Source organism: Gobio gobio (genome assembly GCF_949357685.1).
Source record: "Gobio gobio genome assembly, chromosome: 24".
In the NCBI taxonomy this organism is placed as follows: domain Eukaryota; kingdom Metazoa; phylum Chordata; class Actinopteri; order Cypriniformes; family Gobionidae; genus Gobio; species Gobio gobio.
Genome location: NC_137120.1, coordinates 31,399,993 through 31,424,888, shown reverse-complemented (window position 1 = coordinate 31,424,888; position 24,896 = coordinate 31,399,993). Strand labels below are relative to the sequence as shown.

Sequence of the window (24,896 nt, the reverse complement as noted above, 5' to 3'; positions counted from 1 at the left end):
ATTTAAAAGTTATATATTATATAATTATTATAAAGTGATGTACTAAAAACATTAAATAAATTAAGGAATACATTTATATGTATTGTTAATTTATTTGTAATTTGAAAAATTAAATATACTAAATATACAAATATTAATAAAATATATAGTTGTTTAATCATTTAAATATAAATGAATGTAAAATGTATTATATAAATAAACAAAATACACTACATTCATTGAATAGAAAAAAATTTGTAATATACTGTATCTATACAGTACCGGTCAAATGTTTGGAAACATTACTATTTTTAATGTTTTTTTTTTTTTTATCTTTAAAAATTTAAAATAATGATTTTCTATTGTAATATACTTTAAAATAAAGCTGAATTTTCTGCTTTTGTAACAATACACTACCGTTTAAAAGTTGGGGGTAATTTTTTTCTCTTTTTTTTTAAGAAATTAATACTTTTATTCAGCAAGGATGTGTTAAATTGGGGAAAAAAAAGTTATATTAAAGATTGATATTGTTAGAAAAGATTTATATTTTAAATAAATGCTGTACTTTTGAAATTTTATTCATCGATGAATCCTAAAAAAATATTCCAAATAATATTAAGCTGCACAACTGTTTCCAACATTGATAACTGAGCATCAAATCAGCATATTTATTAGAATAATTTCTGAAGGATCATGTGACACTGAAGCCTGTAATGGCTGATGAAAATTCAGCTTTGCATCACATAAATAAATTATATACTATTTCACAATATTACAGTTTTTTCTGCATTTTTGATTGAATAAATGCAGGCTTGCTTAACATTTGACAGGTACTGTAGCTACCTGGCGCATAAAATTAATACCACAAAACTTTTTCCTGGATTATATGATATATGTACATATGCTGAAATATGAACAGAAGCATGTGAAAATTGAGGAATGTCTAAATTAGCATCACCTGTCCCATTCCTGTCTTTGGAAACTAACATTCCATCCAGAAATAGAGACACAGTAACACTCAGTGAGTCTGATTAATAAAGCTAAGTGCTAAACTGTGAACACTGGGGAGTTTCACCCACAAAACACCTCACCTGCTTACTGTTGTTCCTTGATAACAGATCCCAAAGGGCTCCCTTTCCGTGCTCTTCTCCCCAGCGCTCATCCGGGTAGCCTAAATCACAGTTCCAGGTGTTCCTCGTGCCAACAAACCCCCGAGTCTTGTGTAGTATATGTTAGCGCATTTGTTGAATCATGTCTTTTTCGCTCTTCTGCTTATCTCTAGTGTTGTATTTAGGAATAAACTCCTCTCAAGCCTCATTCTCTCCAGCTCTATCTCCTCCCTCTCCCTCTCTCCTCCCTTTCAAATGCACGACTAGGGAATTTGTGCAAATGCTCTCCACCAGGTAAAGGAGGGGGCTGGAACTCGATATGGAGCAACACAGGTGGGAAAATAAGCGGAGAGAAAAGAGACGGGAATAATGCAGACATCCCAACTTGCAAAAAGTCATTTCAGGGAGGTATCCCGAAACCCCCCAACCTTTGTATTAATAACACGGTATGAAGTAATTTTCACTTGACACCAGCTGTTTTCGAAGTCTGTGGTGCAAGGCCCACACCAAGGATGATAACTACAGCGACGAAAATGAAATGTAGTTTTATAAAGCGTTCCAAATGTAAAGGAATAGCAGAGTTCAGACCACAATTATAACGATAACGGAACAAAGAAATGATATTGTTGGAATCAATTTCACAATTTTTTTTCTAGCTAATGAATGATAAAAACATTGACAGCCAATCAGAATCATTTGACGAGCTTGAGCATTTAAAGCGGCAGACGACAAAATTGCAGCGTGTCTTTATAATAAACATAACGTTATTGTACACTGGTGTAGATGCTAATATAGTTATCATTTTAGTTATCGTACATGGTGTGAATGCGCCTTAACAATAATAATAATAATTTGTTACATTTATATAGCGCTTTTAGGCACACAAAGTGCTTTACATAGAAGGAGGGAATCTCCTCAGCCACCACCAATGTGCAGCATCCACCTGGATGATGCGACGGCAGCCATATTGCGCCAGAATGCCCACCACACACCAGCTTATTGGTGGAGAGGAGACAGAGTGATGAAGCCAATTGTATATGGGGATGATTCGGAGGCCATGATGGACAGAGGCCAATGGGCAAATTTGGCCAGGATGCCGGGGTTACACCCCTACTCTTTATCGAAGGACATCCTGGGATTTTTAATGACCACAGAGAGTCAGGACCTCGGTTTAACGTCTCATCCGAAGGACGGTGCTTGTTACAGTATAGTGTCCCCATCACTATACTGGGGTGTTAAGGCCCATTTATACTTCTGCGTCGAGTGTACGCCGTAGTGTACGCCGTAGGCTACGCGCGTAGCCGACGCCGTCGTGAGCATTTATACTTCTGCGCTGTTGTCTGCGTCAATGTGCAATTCCACATGCAGACGCTAGAAGGCAGTGTCCTCGGGCATGTTGGTGTAATCAAGACAACAGCCGAAGAAGAAGCAGCTTGATGTGTAGAATCTGTACATTCATGTCGGAATATCAGCAGCAGTGAGAGAGCGGCTTTTCTTGCAGCTTGAGTTGTTGTATCTAATACAAATTAAGCATCTCTAGTTGATTAGTAAAGTTAAATAAGGCGATCTGGCGCTGGAATGTGTTTGTGAAACCATGCGGAGCTCGTGGCCGCTGTTTTCAGCAGCGGTGGCTCAGCAAGCGATTGTTGTTGCGGAGACTTCATTCACGAAATATAGCCTACCCTAATGTGTCCCTGTTCTTGATATACAATTACTGATTAACATCTTTGGTTTTAATGAGAAAATAAATAAACTATATTCAGCGGATCTATGTATTTATTTACTACCATAAAGAATCGCTGGACTGCAAAATAGTGTGTTAAAGCAGACGTAAGGAACTATCATCCAATTTCTGGACACACACACACACTCCTATCGCAGATTTTTTATTTATTTATTGACCTGAGGGAAGGGTTCTGGCAGACCAATCACAGCGCTTGCGGTCCGCGTAGAATTGACGCGTTGTTACATTTTTGGAGAGGTGCGCGTCAGGCTACGGCGTAGGGTACGGCGTATCCAACGCGTCTATGCGTAGGGTACGCCGTACCCTCTGCGTGCACTCGACGCAGAAGTATAAATTGGCCTTTAGGGCCCACACAGACCACAGGGTGAGCTCCCCCTGCTGGCCTCACTAACACCTCTACTAGCAGCAACCTAGTTTTCCCAGTTGGTCTCCCATCCAGGGACTGAGCAGGCTCAGCCCTGCTTAGCTTCAGTGGGAAACCAGTCTTGGTCTACAGGGTGATATGGCTGCTGGTTAAATATTGATAATGATAAAGTTTTAAAAATAGTTCTAATTGCAAAAGAATATCAGCATCCGCTATAACTATAGACCTATGGCAAGGAACAATATCGTTGGAATCACTTGAACGATAAAAACATTGACAGCCAATCAGAATCCACCTGACTTGAGCTTGAGCATTTAAAGCAGCAGACAACTTATAATGAACAGAAAATATAATGATATATGCCTTGGTGTGGTCGCTAATATAGCTATCATTCTTGATGTGAACGGGCTTTAATACGAGAGACTTCAGGTTACCGGTTTCAGCTAGGCTACCCGAATAAGAGAAAAGACAGCAACAGCAAATATTAGGAAAAATCTGATTTGATTTAAAAGAAAATAAGTTTTTAGAGTTAACAAGAAGTAGCTACATTTATGAATACATGCATAAATAGAGAAAAAAACAAAAACATGACAGCATTGTGGGGATACAAACAGCACACAAAATATTTTCCTGACTAAATAAAAACTGCATTTTTCATCAATACATCCTACAATGGCTGAGTCATTTCTTGTCAAAACAGCATAAAGGGTGTGCTTTTATTGAATCAGAGGTAATTCATAGAGTTTAGAATAGCATATAATTCATTTTATATTGTCATATGCAGTGTGTATAGTGTGCACACAGTATGCAAATGTTCTGAATGGATCAAATTTGCCTAAATATGTAGTATAGAACAAACACTATAAGGAATACTATATTCCACAATGACCAGACAGATCAACACCCAGTTTATTCAAAATCTACCAAATGAGAGTGGTCAGAGAAGTCAATTTGGTACACACAAGCTGTTTGAGAGGTGGCTTTATGAGAGCGCCACTTATATAGATCAGTGGTGTATGCACTTTTGGTGTAAGCACTATTCAGCCAGAGTGAATGAGAAGAGTGAGTGAGAGGAGGCGGGTGTGTGTCCAACTGTCAATTAGCCATCGGAGAGAAAAGAGATAATAATTTTTGAGAGAAATAGTAAAGGTGAATGCATATACGAACAAGTTCTCCGTTTAGGATTAGAATGAATTCAACCCAAGCGCTCTTTGATGACGTGGATGGTTACGTTACTGTTTATCATCTGTCCATCATCGTATAAAGCCCGCCCTGACAATTTCATTGGTCCGAACAGCTCCTGTTCCGGATCAAGTCCAGACTGATGTGATAAATTCGCAAAATTCGTGGCTAAATGTGGCTAAATTCGGCTGGCATCCAGGCTATTATTGTAATGCTGCGTTCACACCAAACGCGAATCGAGCGTCAAAATTGCGTCTACCGCGTCTAGTTGGAAGCTTGAACATTTTGAATCCATTCGCGCGTCCAATTTGCTGTGGACGCGCGAATGGATTCAAAATGTTCAAGCGTCCAAATAGACGCGGTAGACGCGGTATAAGCGTTTGAAGCAAATTAGACGCGCGTTCAAGGCACTCCAGGAGAAATATGTCATAAAACACCACTCTGCCTCTTTTAATTTTCATTAAAAATATATATTAAGCATTAATAGCCACACAAATGTGGTCCAGGCAACTCCTACATTATCTTCACTGCATGTAAATTTAAATATCCTTAAAAAAATTGAGTTATGAAACTTCTCTTTGCCCTAAGTCAAAACGATTTGGCAGACAACAAATTATAGATTCATGACACCAAAGATCGGCCGTTAGATGCACACAAGACGAACCACTACAGGACATCAGAGCCAGCAGCAAATGTCAGAAGGACTGGCCGAGGAAAGGCTGCTCTCGCCGGAGTTAATGAGTGCTGAGCGCCCGGTGATCGCCTGGATCTCACAACTCCAAAAACGCAAGATTATTTTTTATAAAATAGGCGCTCTCTTTATAAATAAACCACAGATTTGAGCTTTAAACAACTACATTCTCACCTGAAAAAGTCTTAAAACCTAATTTTATGACACAATAGTAGTATTTTTAAATTATGCAGGGTTTCTCATCACGTCACTTTGACACGTGACAGCAGCGAGCAGGCTCCTAATTGGTTAACGCGGCGCGAATTGACGCCAAAGTTCAGGTTTTTCAACTCGGGCGTCAGACGCGAATTCGCTTCAAACGCGTGAATGCACAAAAAGCACCACTCGCGCATAATGCGCGTATCACGCAAGACGTTAAATTTGCGTCCATTTCGCGTCATTTGTGCAAACTGGACGCGCGAAGGAGGCGGAATCGTGTCCATCGCGCCGCGCAAAAACGCGTCTATCGTGCCGCAGGACCTCCAGACGCGCGCCAACGCGCCTTTCCATTGACTTAACATTGAAATCACTCGCTCCTGACGCTCTATTCGCGTTTGGTGTGAACGCAGCATTATAGTTATCATCTTTGTTGTGAACGGGCCTTAACTCTCCTGTCCTGTGGGGGCGCTGCAGATGTTAGCCCAACTCTTTTTATTAACTTTTCAAAACCTTTCCCTTCAGTGAGACACCGCATAGGATTAACAACACTGAACGGATCTCTACAAAAAAACAACTGTGGGAAGAAAACTGACTACTGATGTTTTCACAAATGCTTCCGTAAAAATAACCAGTATAGGTTGGAAAATATGTTCGTCAAGAGGATGACCACTATAATGATTTTGAGGAAAAGAGGATTGGTGAGGGAACAAATAGATGAGAGAGTGCATAGAAATAACAACACTAAATTAATGATGATTGCTATGGTGCTAAAAATGGTCCATTATGTACGACATTTGGAGTTTGGTTTAATTGGAGTCTAAACTCTGCAGGACATTGGTCCTCCAGGAGCATGATTGGACGCCTCTGATGTACAATAACCTAGAACAGAAATAAAAACATAAACAAATTTCCACACAGGGATGATACTCTTGAATCAGTTTTTGCATATGTGCTGCCTGCATCATGTCACCCTAATGTAAATACTGTGGCCATCAATAATGCTCACTTAAGTAGGCTATGCAATCAAATAGGTTTGTGAATCAAGTTACCTCAACAGTGGAAATCCACTGGGACATGGACAAAGATGTATATGCTAGGCTAGTAAACCATGTGAAAAAGAAAGTACACCCTTTTGAATTCTATGGTTTCTAGGGCATAAAAATCATCTGGTCTTTAGCAGGTCTTAAAATGAGGGAAATACGACCTCAAGTGAACAACAACACATATTATACCATGTTATTATTACATCGTACATATTACACTTGCAACGTTGCTTCAGTTCATTGAGTTTTGTGGGCATCTGTTCATGCACAGCTCTTTTAAGGTCCCACCACAGCATTTCAGTCGGGTTGAGGTCTTTGACGGGGACATTGCAACATCTTGATTCTTTTCTTTTTCAGCCATTCTGTTCTAGATTTGCTGATGTGCTTGTGATCATTGTCCTTTTGCATGACCCAATTTCTGCCAAGCTTTAGCTGTCGGAAAGATGGCCTCACATTTTACATACTTTGGTGTGCAGAAGAGTACATCAGTGACTGCAAGGTGGCCAGGTCCTGTGGCTGCAAAACAAGCCCAAATCATCAGATGGTATGAGATGTTTGTGTTGATAAGCTGCGTTTGGTTTTTGTCAAACATGACTTGGTGCATTGTGGCCAAACATCTCCACTTTGGTCTCACCTGTACAAAGGACATTGTTCCAGATGTGGTTTGTTCAGATGCAACTTTGCAAACTTAAGGCCCTGTTTACAGCTGGTATTAAGATGCGTTTTGGTCGATCGGATCACAAGTAGACGAGGAAGACACATACCCGTTTACACCTGGTGTTTTAATCCGTCTCTTTTGTCCACTTTCAAACACTTATGTCCTGATTTCTTCGAGGGGAGGTTCTATGGGCAGGTAAATGTATGTTTTTTGTCAGATCTTTTGATCTAATGGAAAAAAAGGGTGATCTAATTGCTTGTGCAATTTACATATGAACGCGACCGGAGACGGCGGGAAAAAAAAGAGCACAGAGAACAGCAGCTTTTGTTTTTGCTCTAATAGCCACAAGACCACGCCGAACGCGGTAAGTGTGTGTAAGAAATCAGGAATGGTGGGTGGTATGTTTTTTGTCTTCATACCAAACTTGGGTTTTCAACCAGCAAAGTGTAAATCCTGTCTGGCTAGCGCACCTCCCACACATTAAAGGGATAGTTCACCCAAAAACGAAATTTTTATGTTTATCTGCTTACCCCCAGGGCATCCAAGATGTAAGTGTCTTTGTTTCTTCAGTAGAACACAAATGAAGATTTTTAACTCCAACCGTTGCAGTGTGATAGTTGTATAATGCATGTCAATGGGGATATTTTAGAGTATGAGAGCAATGAGAGTAAAAACACAGACATACGAATCATTGATGTCTTAAGACACGAAACGATCGGTTTCTTCGAGAAACCGAACAGTATTTATGTTGTTTTTTTACCTCTTATCAGACGAATGTCATCTAGTATACCCAGCGCCATAACTTCCGGCGAATAAGGTCGAAATACTAGCGCGATCAAAGATATATATATACGTCCTCATTCGACCACTCCGCACAGGCACTAATGAGGAGTTTATGTATATATCTATGATCCTGCCGGTATTTTGACCTTATTCGCCGGAAGTGATGGCGCAGGGACGGCTGATGCAGAGCCATAGAAAAAAATTAAATACATTTTTAAATATGGATATTTTTCTTACACAAACACATCAATTCGCTTCAGAAGGCCTCTATTAACACCCCAGAGCCGCGTGGAGCATGTTATTTGACGGACAGATGCATTTTTCATGGACTTCAAAAACAGAGCAACTATTACTGCTATTATAATGCTTGGATTAGCCAGAACATTTTTAATATAACTGAATGTCAAATACACCTCGGATGACTTGAGGGTGAGTAAATCATGGGCTAATTTTCATTTTTGGGTGAACTATCCCTTTAAAGGCCTGTTCACACTAGGACGATTTTCACACGCGTTTATCGCCGACGTTTAACGCCTCGTGACTAAACAAAGGGCGCCAATGTGAGTGTGCACACCGGCATGCGTAAAAGCGTAATAAAAAAAACGGCTCTAGTTCGTTTTTTTATTTTGAAGTGGCGCGTTAAAAACTGGCCGACCAATGAGATCGGCGCTTTTGTTCACGTGCCTGGAGCTGCTGAAGTGACAGTAAAACACGACTTGGTGGCGCTCAAGCACAAAACAGTCTTGCTGCGCACACATTGATATTATGACGAACACGTAGTAAGTAGACAAAGAAGATGAGCTGCTAATGCTGCTTGCCAGTTAGCAATAAGTGTGTGAATGGTTTTGGCCATAGACATAGGGTGCGTCTCAATCAGCTCCCTAGTTCAGTAGTCAGGGCACTGATCAGGGAGTCAGCCCATTGACTTATGTCCTGATCCGTGCCCTGACTACTGAACTAGGGAGCTGATTGAGACGCACCCACAATATGTCTATGGTTTTGGCAAGCACGTAAATACTATCTCTCTTCTTCTTCTGTGTGACAAGCGAGTGTCAGAAGCGTAAAGTGCCACAGCACCACCTTGTGTACTGGGAGCGCTACTGAATTTGCGCATTCACTCGGCGCATCGCCAGTGAAAATCGCTTGGGTGTGAACACTCAAGACGCGCCGAAAAACGTCTCGAAAAATGCTGGCGATAAGCGCGCGCGATATTCGTCCCGGTGTGTACAGGGCTTAAGGCAGTAAGCTGTATTTTGTGGCTGTTCGAACGCATTTGACCACATGAGTGTTTACGTTACGAAAGCAATCTGGTCAAAAGCATTTTCGACTACCTATGGAAGAGGTCGAAAGTGGACAAGCTCAAAACATTTTACACCCGTTTACACCTGTATTTAGCGTCGTCCACTTGGGATCTGATCAACCCAAATGAAACCAAATCTTAAGGTGTAAACAGGGCCTAAACTGTGCTGCCATATTCTTTTTAGAGAGAAGAGGCTTTCTCTTGGCAACCCTTCCAAACAAGCCATTCTTATCTTTTTTATTGTTCTGTCATTAAAATATCTAGACATTTTCTGTATTCAACTTGTACCTGAAGTCAGAACTGTGAGAGGCATTACACTTTCTGCATAAGTTGAATATGGAAGGCGGTCTGGCGGAAGCTAGAATTTTACTTTATAAAGTTTTAAATATGGATATTTTTCTTACAAAACCCATCAATTCGATTCAGAAGTCCTTTTTTAACCTCCTAAAGCCGTGTGGAGTATGTTTATGAGGGATGGATGCACTTTTTTGAGCTTCAAACTCCCCGTCACTGCTATTATAAAGCTTGGAAGCATCAGGATATTTATTAATATAACTCTGATTGTGTTCATCAGAAAGAAGAAAAACATAGGATGGCTTGAGGGTGAGTAAATCATGGGGTAATTTTCATTTGAAAGTGAACTCCTTTAACATGTTAAATGATGCCTGTAGAACCTGAGGTGTAGCTCATGAGGTGTAGCTCGTGTAACTGTTTTTTTTACAGTTTCTTTGAGCATTGCCTTGTGGTAAATTTGCTGGGACATCCACTCCTGGTAAGATTGGCAACTGTCTTGAATGTTTTCCACTTGTGAATAATCTTCCTCACTGTAAAATAATGGTCTTCATATTGTTTGGAAATGGCATTGTAACCCTTCCTAGATTGATGGGCAACAATTGCTTCCCTAATATCCTTACTGATGTCTTTCCTCCTTAGCATTGTGTTAACACACATCTGAGTGCTCCAGACCAGTAAACTTCTGCTTTTATAGAGTTGGTCACGCTGGCTGATGATCAGTTAATCAAGGGCATTTGATTAGCAGCGCCTGACTGATACTTACCCTCTCAATTCCTTTGTAGGGTGTACTTAGTTTGTCACACATGGCTTCTCCATTATGGCATATCTTTTGTTAAATAAACCATGACACTGTGTAATATGTCATGTGTTGTTGTTGTTGTTCATCTGTAGTTGTATTTGCCTAATTTTAAGACCTGCCAAGGACCAGATAATATTTTCTTATGTCCTGAAACGTAAATATAATTCAAAAGGGTGTACATTCTTTTTAACACGACTGTAGACAAGAGGGGGAAAAAATTGAAGGACCAAATATGTGTCAGATGGTTTTATGTGCAAACGTAAGAACAATTACTGACCATTATCAGGGTCAATGACATATAAAACTGTTCATATCCAAACGACATGTGCTATGTTCTTAGAAATAGACGCTTAGTATTGATGTTGGTTTTATGTCGTTTTAAAAATGTTTTTATACCAAGAAAAGTTTAAATTTAATGAAATAACATGGTGTAATCATCAAGTTAAAAGCAGATTTTTAAAGAGATTTACAATACACAGTGAATACATTCATATTTTAGAAATATTATGAATTATTAATATATAAGTATCCTTACATTTGTGGTGAGTTGTATATGATATAAGGACAGTTAAAAATAACTAAATAACCAAAAAATACAAAAATAACCAAGTAAATTTTAATACAGAAATTAAAAACATGTTTAACATGAAAAGTACATTGCATTCTGTTAATTCTGTTAATTAATTGTAATAATAGTAAAAGTACATTGCATTCTTTATGTACTTTTACTATTATTACAATTAATTTATTTAAAAAGTATTAGTAATAGAAATAATAATTTTCATAATGTCAATGGATCTCTACAACTTACCAAATTAAATCTTTATGTCCACAAACCTTACAATTAGACACATTTGCTTAAGACAGACATTATTGCATACAACTTATCCTGCCTGAGTTGTCACACTTTGATGATTCTGAACTTCTTTTACTTACTGTTAATGGATAATCTGACTTGTTACAGTACATCTCAAACAGATCTCAGTTTGACTGTAATAGCAGATATTTTCGCAGTGCGGTTGGGGTTGGTGGGTGTAAAGTGGATCAAGTGACCTAGTTGCTCTATACCCGAGTGCTGAAGCCATTGTAGAAACTGTGCACCAGAGCAAAGGTAGTGGTTTTGTAGAGGAAATAGCACAGAAGGATGCAAATGCGGACCAGTAGCAGCCTGCGGAGGAAGCTGAAATCTGCATTGTGGAAATTTAAATTTAGAAATTTGAGAATATTAGATTAATCTTTGCTTACCCATGTTTCTCTCCATTCTGCAATAGGAAGAAGAATAACAATGTTGCAACATTTTGACAATTATTATAAGACAATAATCTCTTCACAGTCTGATATGATATAATCGAAAACTTTTTTTTCTTTAATGACTGAAAAGATGATTTCAAGTAAATATAAAAATGTTTTATCTGCTAAACATTTTCTAGGTATTTTTGTTGTTGTTTTGCTGCTGAAATGGAAGCACTCACTCAAAATGAGGATGTTTGCTGCTTGTTCAACTTTGCATGGGACTTAATTGGAAGAGAACATTTTGAATTTATTTATCTTCATGCGTTTTAAGCAAGATAAATAAAGTAAAAGGCTTGTTATTATTGTTTAATGTTCTATTAAGTTGTCATGTTGGAGTTTTGGGGGTTACCGTCGTGGTGACAATTGAAGCCTGCACAGATGCGCAGTGCATCATATGAATTGCTTAACTCAATGAGCAACTGTTATGGCAGTATTTGGGTTCATCTCTACTGCATAAAGTACTGCGTATGTTTTGTGCACAAGTTTTATTAACTAAATCACGAACACAACTAAACTAAACAGAAACGCATACACACAAAACAAAAACATACATGAGTAATATGCTGAGTTAAAATGGGTGAAGAACCGAGTCAGTACAGAGGAATGAAGCTATGAAAACACCTGGGAGAACCATCAGTTATGGCGGCAAGATCCTTTGTTTGAACAAAGGGGTCCACAGCTTTGAATAACTAAACAGCGATTTAGTATATCGTACGTTACTTGCATTTGCCCGAGCGGTTAAAACCCGTCGGATGTACAATCACAAGAGAAAGTCTTGATAGTTCGATCCGATGGTGTTGAAGTTGCAATCAATTTCTTCTGCGTTGACTGAAGAAGATATGATGAACTTGAACAGTTATTTCTGCCGGCCGGTTGGGTCTGCCGGCCCGCGACCATGTGGTCAGGTCGGGGTTCCTGTCCCACACACGCACATTGCTTGATGTGTGTGTAGGCCTGCCAGCCTGGTCTGCTTGGCCAGCTGAGAGACATCAGAGGTGACGTGTCGGTCAAGAGTGAGAAGAGGGAGGCGGCTCTGCGCGAGGGCCTTTTAACCTCTCCTTCGAGTGGTCAGTAAGCCATTCCTTCTTAGGCTTTCGGAGGGAAAGTTTTACGATCCTTTGTCTCAAGCAGATCGTTTGTATATGTAACTGGATTGGTTGCTGATGAAGGAACTATTAAAGATTCTTGTAATACTAATATGTTGCACAGGTATTGACATATCATATACCCAATCATTCCGATTTTTAAATTACAACTTCGTAGACACCAAACAAGATACACTTTTACAAGACAGTTATAATCATATGCATGTTCAGTTTTCCTATAAATGAATGCAGGAAAGTCTGTTTAAGGGCTATGGGTCTCCTGATGGCCCTTGTTTTTCACATTCTTTCAAGCCATATACAAAATATTATCTGATGGTAGCCCTGGTAACTTGAGACCTTTCCTGCTCTTTTGGGGGACGCATAAAGCGTTCGTTACTAAGCATAAAAAGCATTTAAAGCATATTTGTTAAATGTAACAAGTAATTATGTGTCTGATTTGTCTCAGTCGTTACATAAGTTATTAAAAAATATGCCATTTGCACTTTAAAAAATAATATATAAACTTAACAAAAATATGTGTGATTTAACAAAAAAAGAAAAGGTTGGCATTTTTCTCCTCATTTAACTGTAACTTTTACGGCAGTTTAGATATTTACATTTTTTCTGCAGCGTTATTTGAAGATTACTTATATTCTGTGTAAAGGATCAGTCAGTGGACGTCAATCAGTTCAGGTGTTTGGCCAGAGGGAGATGCTCTCACTGTTTCTACATAGCAAAGACTGTGGTTCAGAGAGTACAATATTGCTTTTATTATAAGTGAAAACAGTGTTGGCAGAGATTATGACTAGTGAAATCCCTCTAATTCCACCCGCTACGTCAGCAGACAGATTTCTACACCCACACTCAAACAGAACATTCAGGGGTGGCACAACTGTGCCAAACCAAGGCATATAAATTAAACAAGGACAAGATGCACAAACCCAGCATATTTTACACCCCTCAGCAACCGTACTCTAACCACTAGACAATACACAGATGATTCATAAGGACAAACTTGGTTTTAATTTGCCATTAGTGTGTGGTGACATGCTGTGCTATGGTGGTTGAAAGTACTGACTAAAAGTTTCCTGTGTATTTCTAATCAATGCCTAATAAGCTTGTAACCATCCCACAAATATTATTTTTTATAAATAATAGTAATACAATAAATGCATTTTATTTGTATAGGCTACAAAATGAACAAGAAATAAAAGCAGTACATGACATAAAGCCAATTATGGTTAAGTGCTGGTTTAAAACAAATCAGAGCTGTACACATATTTAAATGTAATAAATTATTGTTTTCATTTTTATATGTTGGGAGTATTCCTTAAAACAGGTATTTAGTTTATATATATATATATATACTCTGATGACGGAATTCGCATCACGTGCACTGTACGCTGACCCTCAAGTACGCATAAAAAGTGAAGTATACTTTGGCCTTTAGGCAGGTAGGACATCCTATCGTAACCCTCGGAACGAGGTCTATGATTGGATGAACAATTTATTGTCCTATGCCTTCCGCAGACAATATAAAAACATATAAATAAATTTAGGTCACAATAACTTAGTGATTGCTATCAAGATGTCGAGACTTTCAACCAGCATAACACATTTTTTTTTTTTTTTAAAGCAAATCACCTATACCCTGCCTTTAATATTAAAAAAGTTAAGTAAACTTAATAACTGATTATACTAAGCAGAACTTAAACTGAATGAGTTACTGTGTTTGTTATTATGGTAATGAAATAAAAATTGTATGATATTAACAATAAAACGTTTGCAATTTTTAAAAAAATAAAAAATAGACTCCTTTTGTACAAGTAAAATAACTGGAAGTTAATAACACTGACACATTCAAGTTACAAATGGCCGCGGCCACTCTTTCGTGGAGGGTGTCGGAATCCAAACAGCCATCACGATTTACAGCAATAACGAGCCATTTATCGGAAAAATACCCTCATATTTCTAATTAGACATGATTAAGCAGCAGTTAAGTTCAACTTTCATCACAGTAAGGGAAACCCACAAACCTGCATGACCACAAGAAGAAGGAAGAAAGTGTTTGAAAGGTCAGGTCAGGGGGTGTATATTAGGAACATGTTAAGAAATGTTATTATTTATTATTCGATATATATTATTCAGTGCTTCCATGACCCAAGATGCAAAAAAGGTTTCCAACAGCGTAAATAACGGCTCTGGTGGAAACCTCGGAAAATTTTGGAGTGCAACGACTTATGAAAACGGCCGTTGACCTTCACCTCCCAATTGACATCATCAAAAGGTTTAAAGAGATGGTTTATGCTCTCACGACATGCAAAAGTTTCATTTTCCAGATATATGATTCATGTTTTTTTTCCCACAGTTGATACTAAAGAATCTCATATGCGGTTTGTAAACTGAAAAGGTTATCATTGAAAGTTTTAGATATTATACAATTAGATGGGTTAACAATTTCAATTTCACATATTATTGAATTATGTAGACTATTCAATTGTTTTAGTGCAACCGGCTGCTTTTTCCAAATTCTCACAAAATCTGTGGCTGTCTTTATGACTCATTATGTGTCCAAACTATCAAAATGCCACTTCAAATACCTATTATAAACAGACACTCTTGACTCTTTGCTCTTGACTGTTCATGTACCGCTCCAATATGGTGGACGGCTTACCTATAGCGGTCCATTGAAACGGCAGCTAATGAGGCATCTATGTATATATACACTGATCAGGCATAACATTATGACAGGTGAAGTGAAAAACACTGATTTATCTCTTTATCAAAGGGACCTGTTAGTGGGTGGGATATATTAGGCAGCAAATGTGCTGCCTAATATATCCTCAAATGTCCTCAAATGTGATGTGTTAGAAGCAGGAAAAATGGGCAAGCCAAAGGATTTGAGCGAGTTTGACAAGGGCCAAATTGTGATGGCTAGACGACTGGGTCAGAGCATCTCCAAAACTGCAGCTCTTGTGGGGTGTTCCTGGTCTGCAGTGGTCAGTATCAGTGATGCGCGGGTTGATCCAAAATGAGCGGGTGCCCGCGGCCACCCGCGGTTACCCGCGGTTACGAGTCATCCAAAAATATTTTTAATGATATTCGGGTCACGGTCGGTCGGATCGTCAATAAATCCTTATTTACCTTTTGAATGTTGAGCGCAGTGTTGCCACAGTTACTTTGAAAAAGTAACTTAGTTACTTTACAGATTACTTGATTTTAAAAGTAACTAAGTTACTTTAAAGATTACTTGATTTTAAAAGTAACTAAGTTAGATTACAAGTTACTTTATTAGTTACATTCATCAGTTGCCGACAACACCCCTGCCGCCTCAACATAGAAATGACAACCGTTTTTGCCAACACTAAACATAAAACATGTTACTAAACATAAAACACTAAACATAAAACCCTAAACATGTTAATGAAAAGGTACAAATTACTTTGTGTTCTTAATAAATACATTTATGAAAAACAATTTATATTTAATTTTTAATTTATATTTATATATGAATGTAAATAATGATATGGGCCTACACAAATAATATAAAATTACAAGATTTATATTTTATTGTAAACGTAATGTGCAGCTCTGTAAAGGGACAACAAATATATGATCGATCCGTGAGAACAATATATTTTTTAATAATCTTTAAGTGCACAAAACTATGAAAATATATGAAACGCTTCAAAACAGAGCGGCAACAAAGCGCTTATGTGCATCCCGGGTGCAGAATGATGCGCTTAAAGCAACATGGAGTCAGAGTGTGCAGTGCAGCGCGAGTGCACATTGAAGAGTCCACGGCATAAAGAGAAGATGAGCGTTGAGCCCACAAATCCTAGTCTACTATGTAGCCTATATCGGTCCAAACATTCACTGATTATTTGTTTCTTCACAGTTTTTAATTCTGGTTATTGTGCGTGTGATGCTAATTAATAGTCCTTGTGTTGTCACCTGAGTAGCGAGCACAACATCTTTCAGAAACCGCTAGATAAACTCCAGGAAGATAAATTATTTTATCAACATATCAAGTATTATAACGGGAATATATCATATGGAGTGAGCTTTACCGCTGACTGCTGACTGGAACCGAACGACGCGCAGTTTTGCTGAACGGAGAATGATTGACAGCTACAGCGGAGGAAAGACATTCAGCTATGGAATGGCTTTAGATTACTTTGTAGGCTACTAGTAAATAATAATATTCTAATAATGATTGCTGAAGGATAATGTGACAATTTATATTTCTGATGATTATTTAATTATCACGACATGGCTAATCTGAGCAAGTGACTGCCTGTCTTGAGTTTTGTCGACAGACGGAGCGGCCGCCTCGTAGTTCTCTATGCAGGAAAACCCCTGCTGAGACTCAACAAGAAAGCAAAAATATATATTTTTACTAAGGAAAATGACAAAAAAAGTAACTCACAGTGACTTGGATAAGTTACTGTAATCTGATTACTGGTTTGGAAATAGTAACGCGTTAGATTACTCGTTACTGGAAAAAGTGGTCAGATTAGGGTAACGCGTTACTAAGTAACGCGTTACTGGCATCACTGGTTGAGCGTTATTAACTTTTGAATAAGTGCTGACGCGGGACAAAATGCCCGATTTCCCAAAACGTTGAACTGAGCAATGCCATTGTACCATTTTAATAGGCTACTTTTAAACGCATTTAAAGTCAGTTTTACGTATTTTCTGAGAGGGGGCGGGATTTTTGTTGGGAAAGTCGGGGGAGAGACGCACACTTCGATTAGACTGGACAAACACATGCAGCATCTTAATTGTTAAGAAAATTAAACGAAATAAATCAATAAATCAAGCCTGTATTACATAACACTAGGCTATATCATACAGCATTCAGAAAAATAACAGTTTGCGCTCCTAAGGGCTTTCACACTTTTCCAAATGTGGGCTGATGAATTCTTCAAGCCGGGTCGAAACATAAACATCGCGTTCATCAATAATATGCATCTGGAGCTGAAATGGAAAATGATGGGCCGCCTCAAGAACTTCCTGCTCTCGCTGCTGCACCTCTGAGCGCACCGCGTCAGGGCCTGAAACATTTTCTCAATGGCCCAATGAGCTACGATGAGCATTTACTACTTTTAAAAAATGCGGGTCAGGAAGCGGGTCGGGTACAATATTTTCTTCTTTTTTTTGCGGTCCGAGTTGCGGGCGGGTTAGTTGAAAACGTCGGTCGGGTGCGGGTTGTTTATACATTGACCCGCGCATCACTGGTCAGTATCTATCAAAAGTGGTTCAAGGAAGGAACAGTGGTGAACCGGTGACAGGGTCATGGGCCAAGGCTCATTGATGCACATGGGGAGCGAAGGCTGGCCTGTGTGGTCCGATCAAACAGATGTGCTACTGTAGCTCAAATTGCTCAAGAAGTTAATGCTGGTTCTGATAGAAAGGTGTCAGAATACACAGTGCATCGCAGTTTGTTACGTATGGGGCCGCATAGCCGCATACCAGTCAGGGTGCCCATGCTGACCCCTGTCCGCCGCCGAAAGAGCCAACAGTTGGCACGCGAGCATCAGGAATGGGCCACCACAGAGCAATGGAAGAAGGTGGCCTGGTCTGATGAATGATATTTTCTTTTACATCCGGGTGTGTGTGCGTTGCTTACCTGAGGAACACATGGCACCAGGATGCACTATGGGAAGAAGGCAAGCCGGTCGAGGCAGTGTGATGCTTTGGGCAATGTTGGGAAACCTTGGGTCCTGCCATCCATGTGGATGTTACTTTGACATGTACCATCTACCTAAGCATTGTTGCAGACCATGTACCACCCTTTAATGGAAACGGTATTCCCTGGTGGCTGTGGCCTCTTCCAGCAGGATAAGGCGCCCTGCCACAAAGCAAAAATGGTTCAAACAATGAGTTTGAGGTGTTGGCTTTGCCTCCAAATTCCCCAGATCTCATCTGTGGGATGTGCTGAACAAACAAGTCCGAACCATGGAGGCCCCACCTCGCAACTTATTGGACTTAAAGGATCTGCTGCTAACATCTTGGTGCCAGATACAACAGCACACCTTCAGGGGTCTGGTGGAGTCCATGCCTCGACGGTTCAGGGCTGTTTTGGCAGCAAAAGGGGGACCAACACAATATTAGGAGTCATAATGTCATATGGTCATAATGTTATGCCTGATCGGTATATGGTCTACAGTATTTAGAAATGAGACACAATAACTTTGAATGTCTGATCAGTTAAATTAAGTGTTAAAGTTTGAGAACAAAATGAGGAAAAGGGAAAAATATAAATAGGCCTATTCAAGTGTCATTTCACAAATAAAAGGTTATTTTGAATATTGAATCCAAATTTTGGTTGATGGTTAATAGCTGATATTGTTTACGATTTGTCACTTTGCAGTGTTGAGTGCATTTTCAGCCTTTAGTTCTGACTTAAAGGGGGGGGGGGGGAATGCTGTTTCATGCATACTGAGATTTTTACACTGTTAAAGACTTGGATTCCCATGCTAAACATGGACATGGTTTGATGGAGTATTTCTGTGCCAAAAATACTCCTTCCGGTTTCTCATAAGTTTCGGAACGTTTTTTGGAGTATGGGTATATGTGACGTCAGATGGGGCGGAATGTCCTTGTACAGGCTGTACGCGCACGCGAATAGAGCGAGAGAACAAATGCACGCCCATTATGGCGCTGTGCTCGGCTTTAGAGAAGTCATCGGCTGTGCGCTGCAGTCATAGGACGTCACGAAATCAACAATGTCAACAAAGATGTGTTTTTTTGGGTTGTCCGGGAAACCCAAGACAACCCTGTACAGCTTCCCAAAGAATTAATGGGATCCCTGCATTTCGGCGACGATCGTTTTACAAAACTGCTTCAAATGTCTTTGTGTTGTTAGCTATTGACTCATTCATTCAAATGCGCTACTATTCCATTGTTTTTCTATGTAAACACACACTTGCAAAAACCGTTCCGCCTGCTACTGCTAACATTAAATCGCATACAATAGTCCATAAATCAAATTATGTCTTCATAAACCATGAGTACTAAACACACATAAATGTTGTAAAACTTGCGCATGACAAGCCGCTATAAGCAGGTAACGTTACCATTAAGTTATACGTTTTACAGTACATACCATAGAGACGTCCTGCTTTAGTCGTCGTTGCTGCTTCTCCTGTTCAATTTCAGCCTCTAGATCTGATTCTGGATCATATATGTATGGCTAAATCCGATTGATCTCCGTGGTTTATTTAGGATAACGTTTTTTCCACGTTTAAGGGTGCTTTCACATCTCTAGTTCGGTTCATTTGGTCCGAACCAAGGGCAAACAATTATACATTGTAGCATTTTTCAGCTTTTTTGGTTCCTTTTCACACCACACTGATTGCTTTGGTCGGAACCAGTTGAAACCAAAATGCAGTCACATGACAACATCCACATCACTCATTGGCCATGGCGTATTTCCTAAACTGCGACTGCGCGGACTGGTTTTGTCCCTGGCCATAATCTATTAGATTGTTTGTATACACCACAATATACAAACAATACATTTCTATAATGAAGCGCGGATGCGGCTTGAAAACAACGTTCTAATGCACTGCAAACGGCGGGCACGCATCGCTCGTCACTTCATGCGAAGATCGCACTGTTCTTGTGAGTTTTCAAAAGTTGGGACCTAATATGGTCATCAGACCCAATTTCTATGAGGCTCCGCACCTCCTCACTACTCCAAGTTTGTCCGCGAGCTGCCATGCTAAAGTGCAAACTGTCAACAAACACTTCCTCATCACATAATGCACAGCGCAGCTGACTACAGCAGCTGGTTTAGTCCAAAAATGATCAGTACTTTTGCAGTTGGGTCTGTTCGAGGTCGGATCACATTCTCACCACAAACAAACCGCTCCAGAGTTTGTTTGAAAGCGCACCGAGACCACCTCTTCAAGGAGGTCTCGGTACGCTTGTTTGGTCTGCTTTTGGTGCGCAGCCGAGTGGGATTGCTGCTTTCACACCTGACCAAACGAACCGCACCAAAGGGGAAAACAAACTCTAGTACGATTCAACCATACTAAATGAGGCAGGTGTGAAAGCACCCTAAGGATGTCACAGCTTTCTCAGCTCTCAACGCAATCGCTGCGCGCGCTCGTGATTCTTTAGCTCCGCCCACACGATGCGCCTCTAGCCGCTCGTTTTTTTCCGGAAAGACTCGGTACAGTGTATCTTTCTTTTATAATTATAATAAAACTAAAGACTTTTCGGAGATATGAAGGATGCAATACTACTCTATAGGCACTCAAGATTGACATGAGATTGACTGAAACTGAGTGTTTAATGATAGCCAATCATTAAAAATCCCCAAATACCACTGAAAATTTCTGACTGTAACCGTATTGCCTGATTGCTTTAGGCCCGAAGGCCTTATAGGTCAGAGGTTAAGTGACTGAACAGATTTGTTCATGTTCATTCATTATGATTTTGTACTTTGTAGGACTCTTTTCTGTTTAATTGTCTGTTATAGATATGTTTGGTTTGAAGAGAGAATTTTACCCATTGTGTAACTGCTAAATAGCACGAGAAGCAAGGGGAAAGGGTTATCAAAGGTGCTTTCCCTATACAGAAATAAACACACATATTTCCCTCAGATTTTCAGACATGTTTCTCATTGAGACATAAAAAGGTGGGGAATGTCATATTCATCTATATAGCTAATAATGATAATAATATAGTGTAAGCTTTGATATAATAATGCTTTTAAGTTCATGAGGAAAACAATGCAGTCCAAATTATTGAGTTGAATGTTTCTTTTTTTTATTTACATTTTGCATAATAAAAATAATAAATAATAATAAATAATCACAAGTGGTTGTTAATTTATGTAATAATGTATCTTTGGTCCACAGCTCAGTAGGTGGCAGAAATGCACTATTAATTTGTGCAGACATTAAAAAGAGAGAACGATAGAGAAAGCAATTATTTATTTTGCGTCAGAGTCAGATGTCAGAAAAGGAGTGCATATATCTATATTTTTACAGTAGCCTATAGCCTATGCAGTGTGTTCTACATTCAAAATATTGTCCTCAGGTATTTTCCACAGTCTGATAGTTTGTATTTTGATAGTCAGTGTTTTATTATGCCTTAATCTTGTTGTCATCTATCCTTTTCACTTCTCCTTTTTGTTGCATGGAAACAGATATAACTTTAAACATTAGCATAGCCTACGCCACAACAATCTAACCCAAGCCAGGAAGTTTACTAGCACTAAAAGTGTCTGAACATCATTAGGTGTGAAAAAGACTGGTCTGTTAGCATGTATATGGTGCAAAGGATGACATATTTCTCAGATAACTACAGTGAGGACATTTGTGCTAACTAACGTTTAATTCAATTCTGACAAATACTTGAAATATGGATGGTTTTAGGCAGACTTAAAGGTCCCATGGCATGGCATTTTTCTATTATTTTATAATGTTTCCTGAGGTGTACTTATATTGTTAGTATGACTTTTACATCATAAAATGTCATAATTTAGAAATAAAAGGCATTTTTTATATACTGCTGTTTGCCCTGTGGCTGAATGCCCTGCTTCAAGAGGCGTGTCTGCTGTGAGACTTCAGTAAAAACGCCCACTGTTGTGATTGGCTGACATCTTTGCATTTTAAATGAGCGGAGGGGCGTGGTTTAACGAGGTCTTCCAGGCACGAGCTGCTGCCAGAGAGACGGATGGACCTGAGTTCACTTCACATCAGTTCTCAGCATGTCTGAACTGTTGTAGTTACAGCATATACTTCAGGTTATTAGTCTATTTCTAGTCGGAGGGACTGTCACTCATGTCAGAAAGTTAGTAACTTTAGTAAATTATGGATCAGCGCTGACTGGAGACGCGAACCGTTTAGAACGATTCAGTCCGATTTGGTGAACTGATTCGGTTCACTAAAAAGAACTGGTTCAAAAGAAAGATCGTTCGCGAACCGGCCATCAATAATGTACCAGAGACTGAGCGATTGCTAACAAAATTATTTATAGTAACTACTGAGTTATGAGAGCGCTGTCAGTCAGCGCGAGTTTATTGTGTTTGTATCTGAGAGTTCTGAATAAACACGAGTCCCAGTCACGCCGAGTCCGTCTTCATCATTATTACCAATTTTGTAACACATGCAAAGTACCATTACAGCTGTACCATTACATTAGAGATGAACGAGTTAAAAGTAAGTGTTGATAATATCATTATTTTTAAAATAAAATAAAAGCGTCAGTGACGCGCGTTGAGTACACAGCGCAAACAAAGACACAACAGCAGTAATCGAATGTAATCCAGTTTATTGTGGGGCTAGGCTGGCTAGCCTGGATATGCTCACGCTTACCCCCCTTCTGCTTAATCTCACGCCGCGTTTGGTGCCTCCGCTGTGGGCCAGATGCAGTACTGGGGGTCGGGGATGTTGAAGGCCACCGGCCAGTGCAGTCCGAGCTTCGGCGTGTGTGAGGTTTATCTCTAAAGATCTGACTCTGCCATGTTGAGCAGAAACTCATGACTGTATGCACATTTTAGAACCGATAGACGCGACGAGGACGTACAAAAACACTGACTCACAAGATAGAAAACACCGTTCTGTCGGGAGAGAGAGAAGCCGCATTGTGTGCACGAATAATAAATAATTAGCTACACATCAGAAATCACTGATCACAGATCAGAAGGAACTGAAAAAAGACTTCTGTTTTCATTTGTACATCCAAACACTGAGAAACTGCCAGCGTTCACTCGTTCACAACCCATGATCTCTCAAGCGTTTGCATGGGTGTGCCAGATTCTCTGGGCGGAGGAAAGGGAGGTAACCGTTCCTGCTTGGACGTCAAACAAGGAGACTTCAGGATTGGCTCGTCTGGGCTGTCATTTTCTCAAAGGCAGAGAAAGACAGCCAGAACTCGGTTTTACACCGATCAACATTTCTATCCACTTGGGGACAATATTCAGGCTAGGGGAACTCATATTAATGTTGAAAAACCTCATAAAATGAAAATTTCATGCCATGGGACCTTTAATACTCTTCACCTAGCGCTCCATCTAGTGGCCGCCAGAGACACTGCAGGTAAATTAGCATCCATTCACCTGCTGCAAGACCAAATAAAAGGGCCCAAATAAAGATGGTCATCTTCCTCATTTCAAATCATCCCCCGTCTCATCTCAAATCAAAAGATTTCCCTCACGGTGGCCCCTGTGTGTGTGTGTGCCATCAACGCTCGGTGTGCAGCAATGGACTGGAGGCGTTAAGGAGGTTTGACAGCACGTACGTGTGTGTGCGTGAGATAACACGTCTCAAGTCCTATCAAGCTCATCTATTTTTACATGTGGCCCCTCTCAGATGCAGAGTGGTTTGCGAGATGAGAGGAGAGCCAGACCTGCAGAGCCGTTGTGACCGGTTGACCAGGTTGCTATTGGCAATGCTCCATTACAGTTTAACTGTTGGCCTATGCCTGTCAAACAGAAAACGCTCATATCTCGCTCTCAAAGCCTCACCGCATGCGGTTCCACAGGTGCAGATGGAGGCCTACTAAAGGGTCTGTCAATGCCCATTAACAAGCGGTGAATATGATCTCAATATCAATCAGAACAAAGTGAATATATTTATATAAATAGGCTATATGCGATATGTGGCCTTGTGGGAAATCAAGAGAGCGGAAAATGGTATTGCACTGATATGGGTACAGTAGTTTAAAGCTCATTAATGCTCAACATTAATGGTTAGGAACAATTTTCTGAATATCTTATTTTGACAATTACATACATTAGTCTAAAGTCTGGACACTTTTGTGTTGTTTTAAAAGCTATTAATTCGTTTTGTAGACAAACAAATATCAATTTCTTTATAGAACTGCAATGCAATGTGCAGAACTGAAATGTATAGAAAGGCCGGCGACTTCAAAACAGTTCAAATATAAGAATATGTATCTTATTTTATACAAAATGTAAGATTTAACATTAGTTTGTTACTATATAATGTCCAGACTTTCATTTGTGCAATGTTATATTTACGTATCACATTAATGTGGCCAATGCACAACTTTTAGCATTTTCTTTGATAGATGCTTATAGAAGAGTTTAAAGGGTCTCAATCACTCCTAGAGGTCAAAGGTCAAAAGGAATCGTTCAAACGTTTGGGGTCGGGTACAAAAGTGTTTTTGAAAGAAGTCTCACCATCGCTGCGTTTATTTGATCCAATATACGGTAAAAATAGTAATGTTGTGAAACATTGCATTTTAATATTTATTATTTAGTCTTCAGTGTCACACAATCTTTCAGAAATCATTCTAATATTCTGATTTGCTGCTCAAACATTCATTATTATTATTATCAATGCTGAAAACAGTTGTGCTGCTTAATATTTTGGAGAAACCCTGATAAATTC

At 39.4% G+C, this 24,896-nt stretch overlaps 1 protein-coding gene across 1 annotated transcript in view; it reads right to left on the bottom strand.

Annotated features, from left to right (window-relative positions):
• The window catches only part of atp8b3 (ATPase phospholipid transporting 8B3), a gene marked incomplete at both ends in the record, with an annotated part of 30,785 nt that extends 23,826 nt beyond the window's left edge, over positions 1 to 6,959 (bottom strand). The window contains 3 exons of the mRNA XM_079807070.1: positions 6,091 to 6,146; positions 6,775 to 6,826; positions 6,945 to 6,959. Coding sequence (XP_079663196.1) covers positions 6,091 to 6,146; positions 6,775 to 6,826; positions 6,945 to 6,959 — 123 coding nt within the window. The remainder of the gene's footprint in view (positions 1 to 6,090; positions 6,147 to 6,774; positions 6,827 to 6,944) is intronic.
• Positions 6,960 to 24,896: the final 17,937 nt, after the last annotated feature.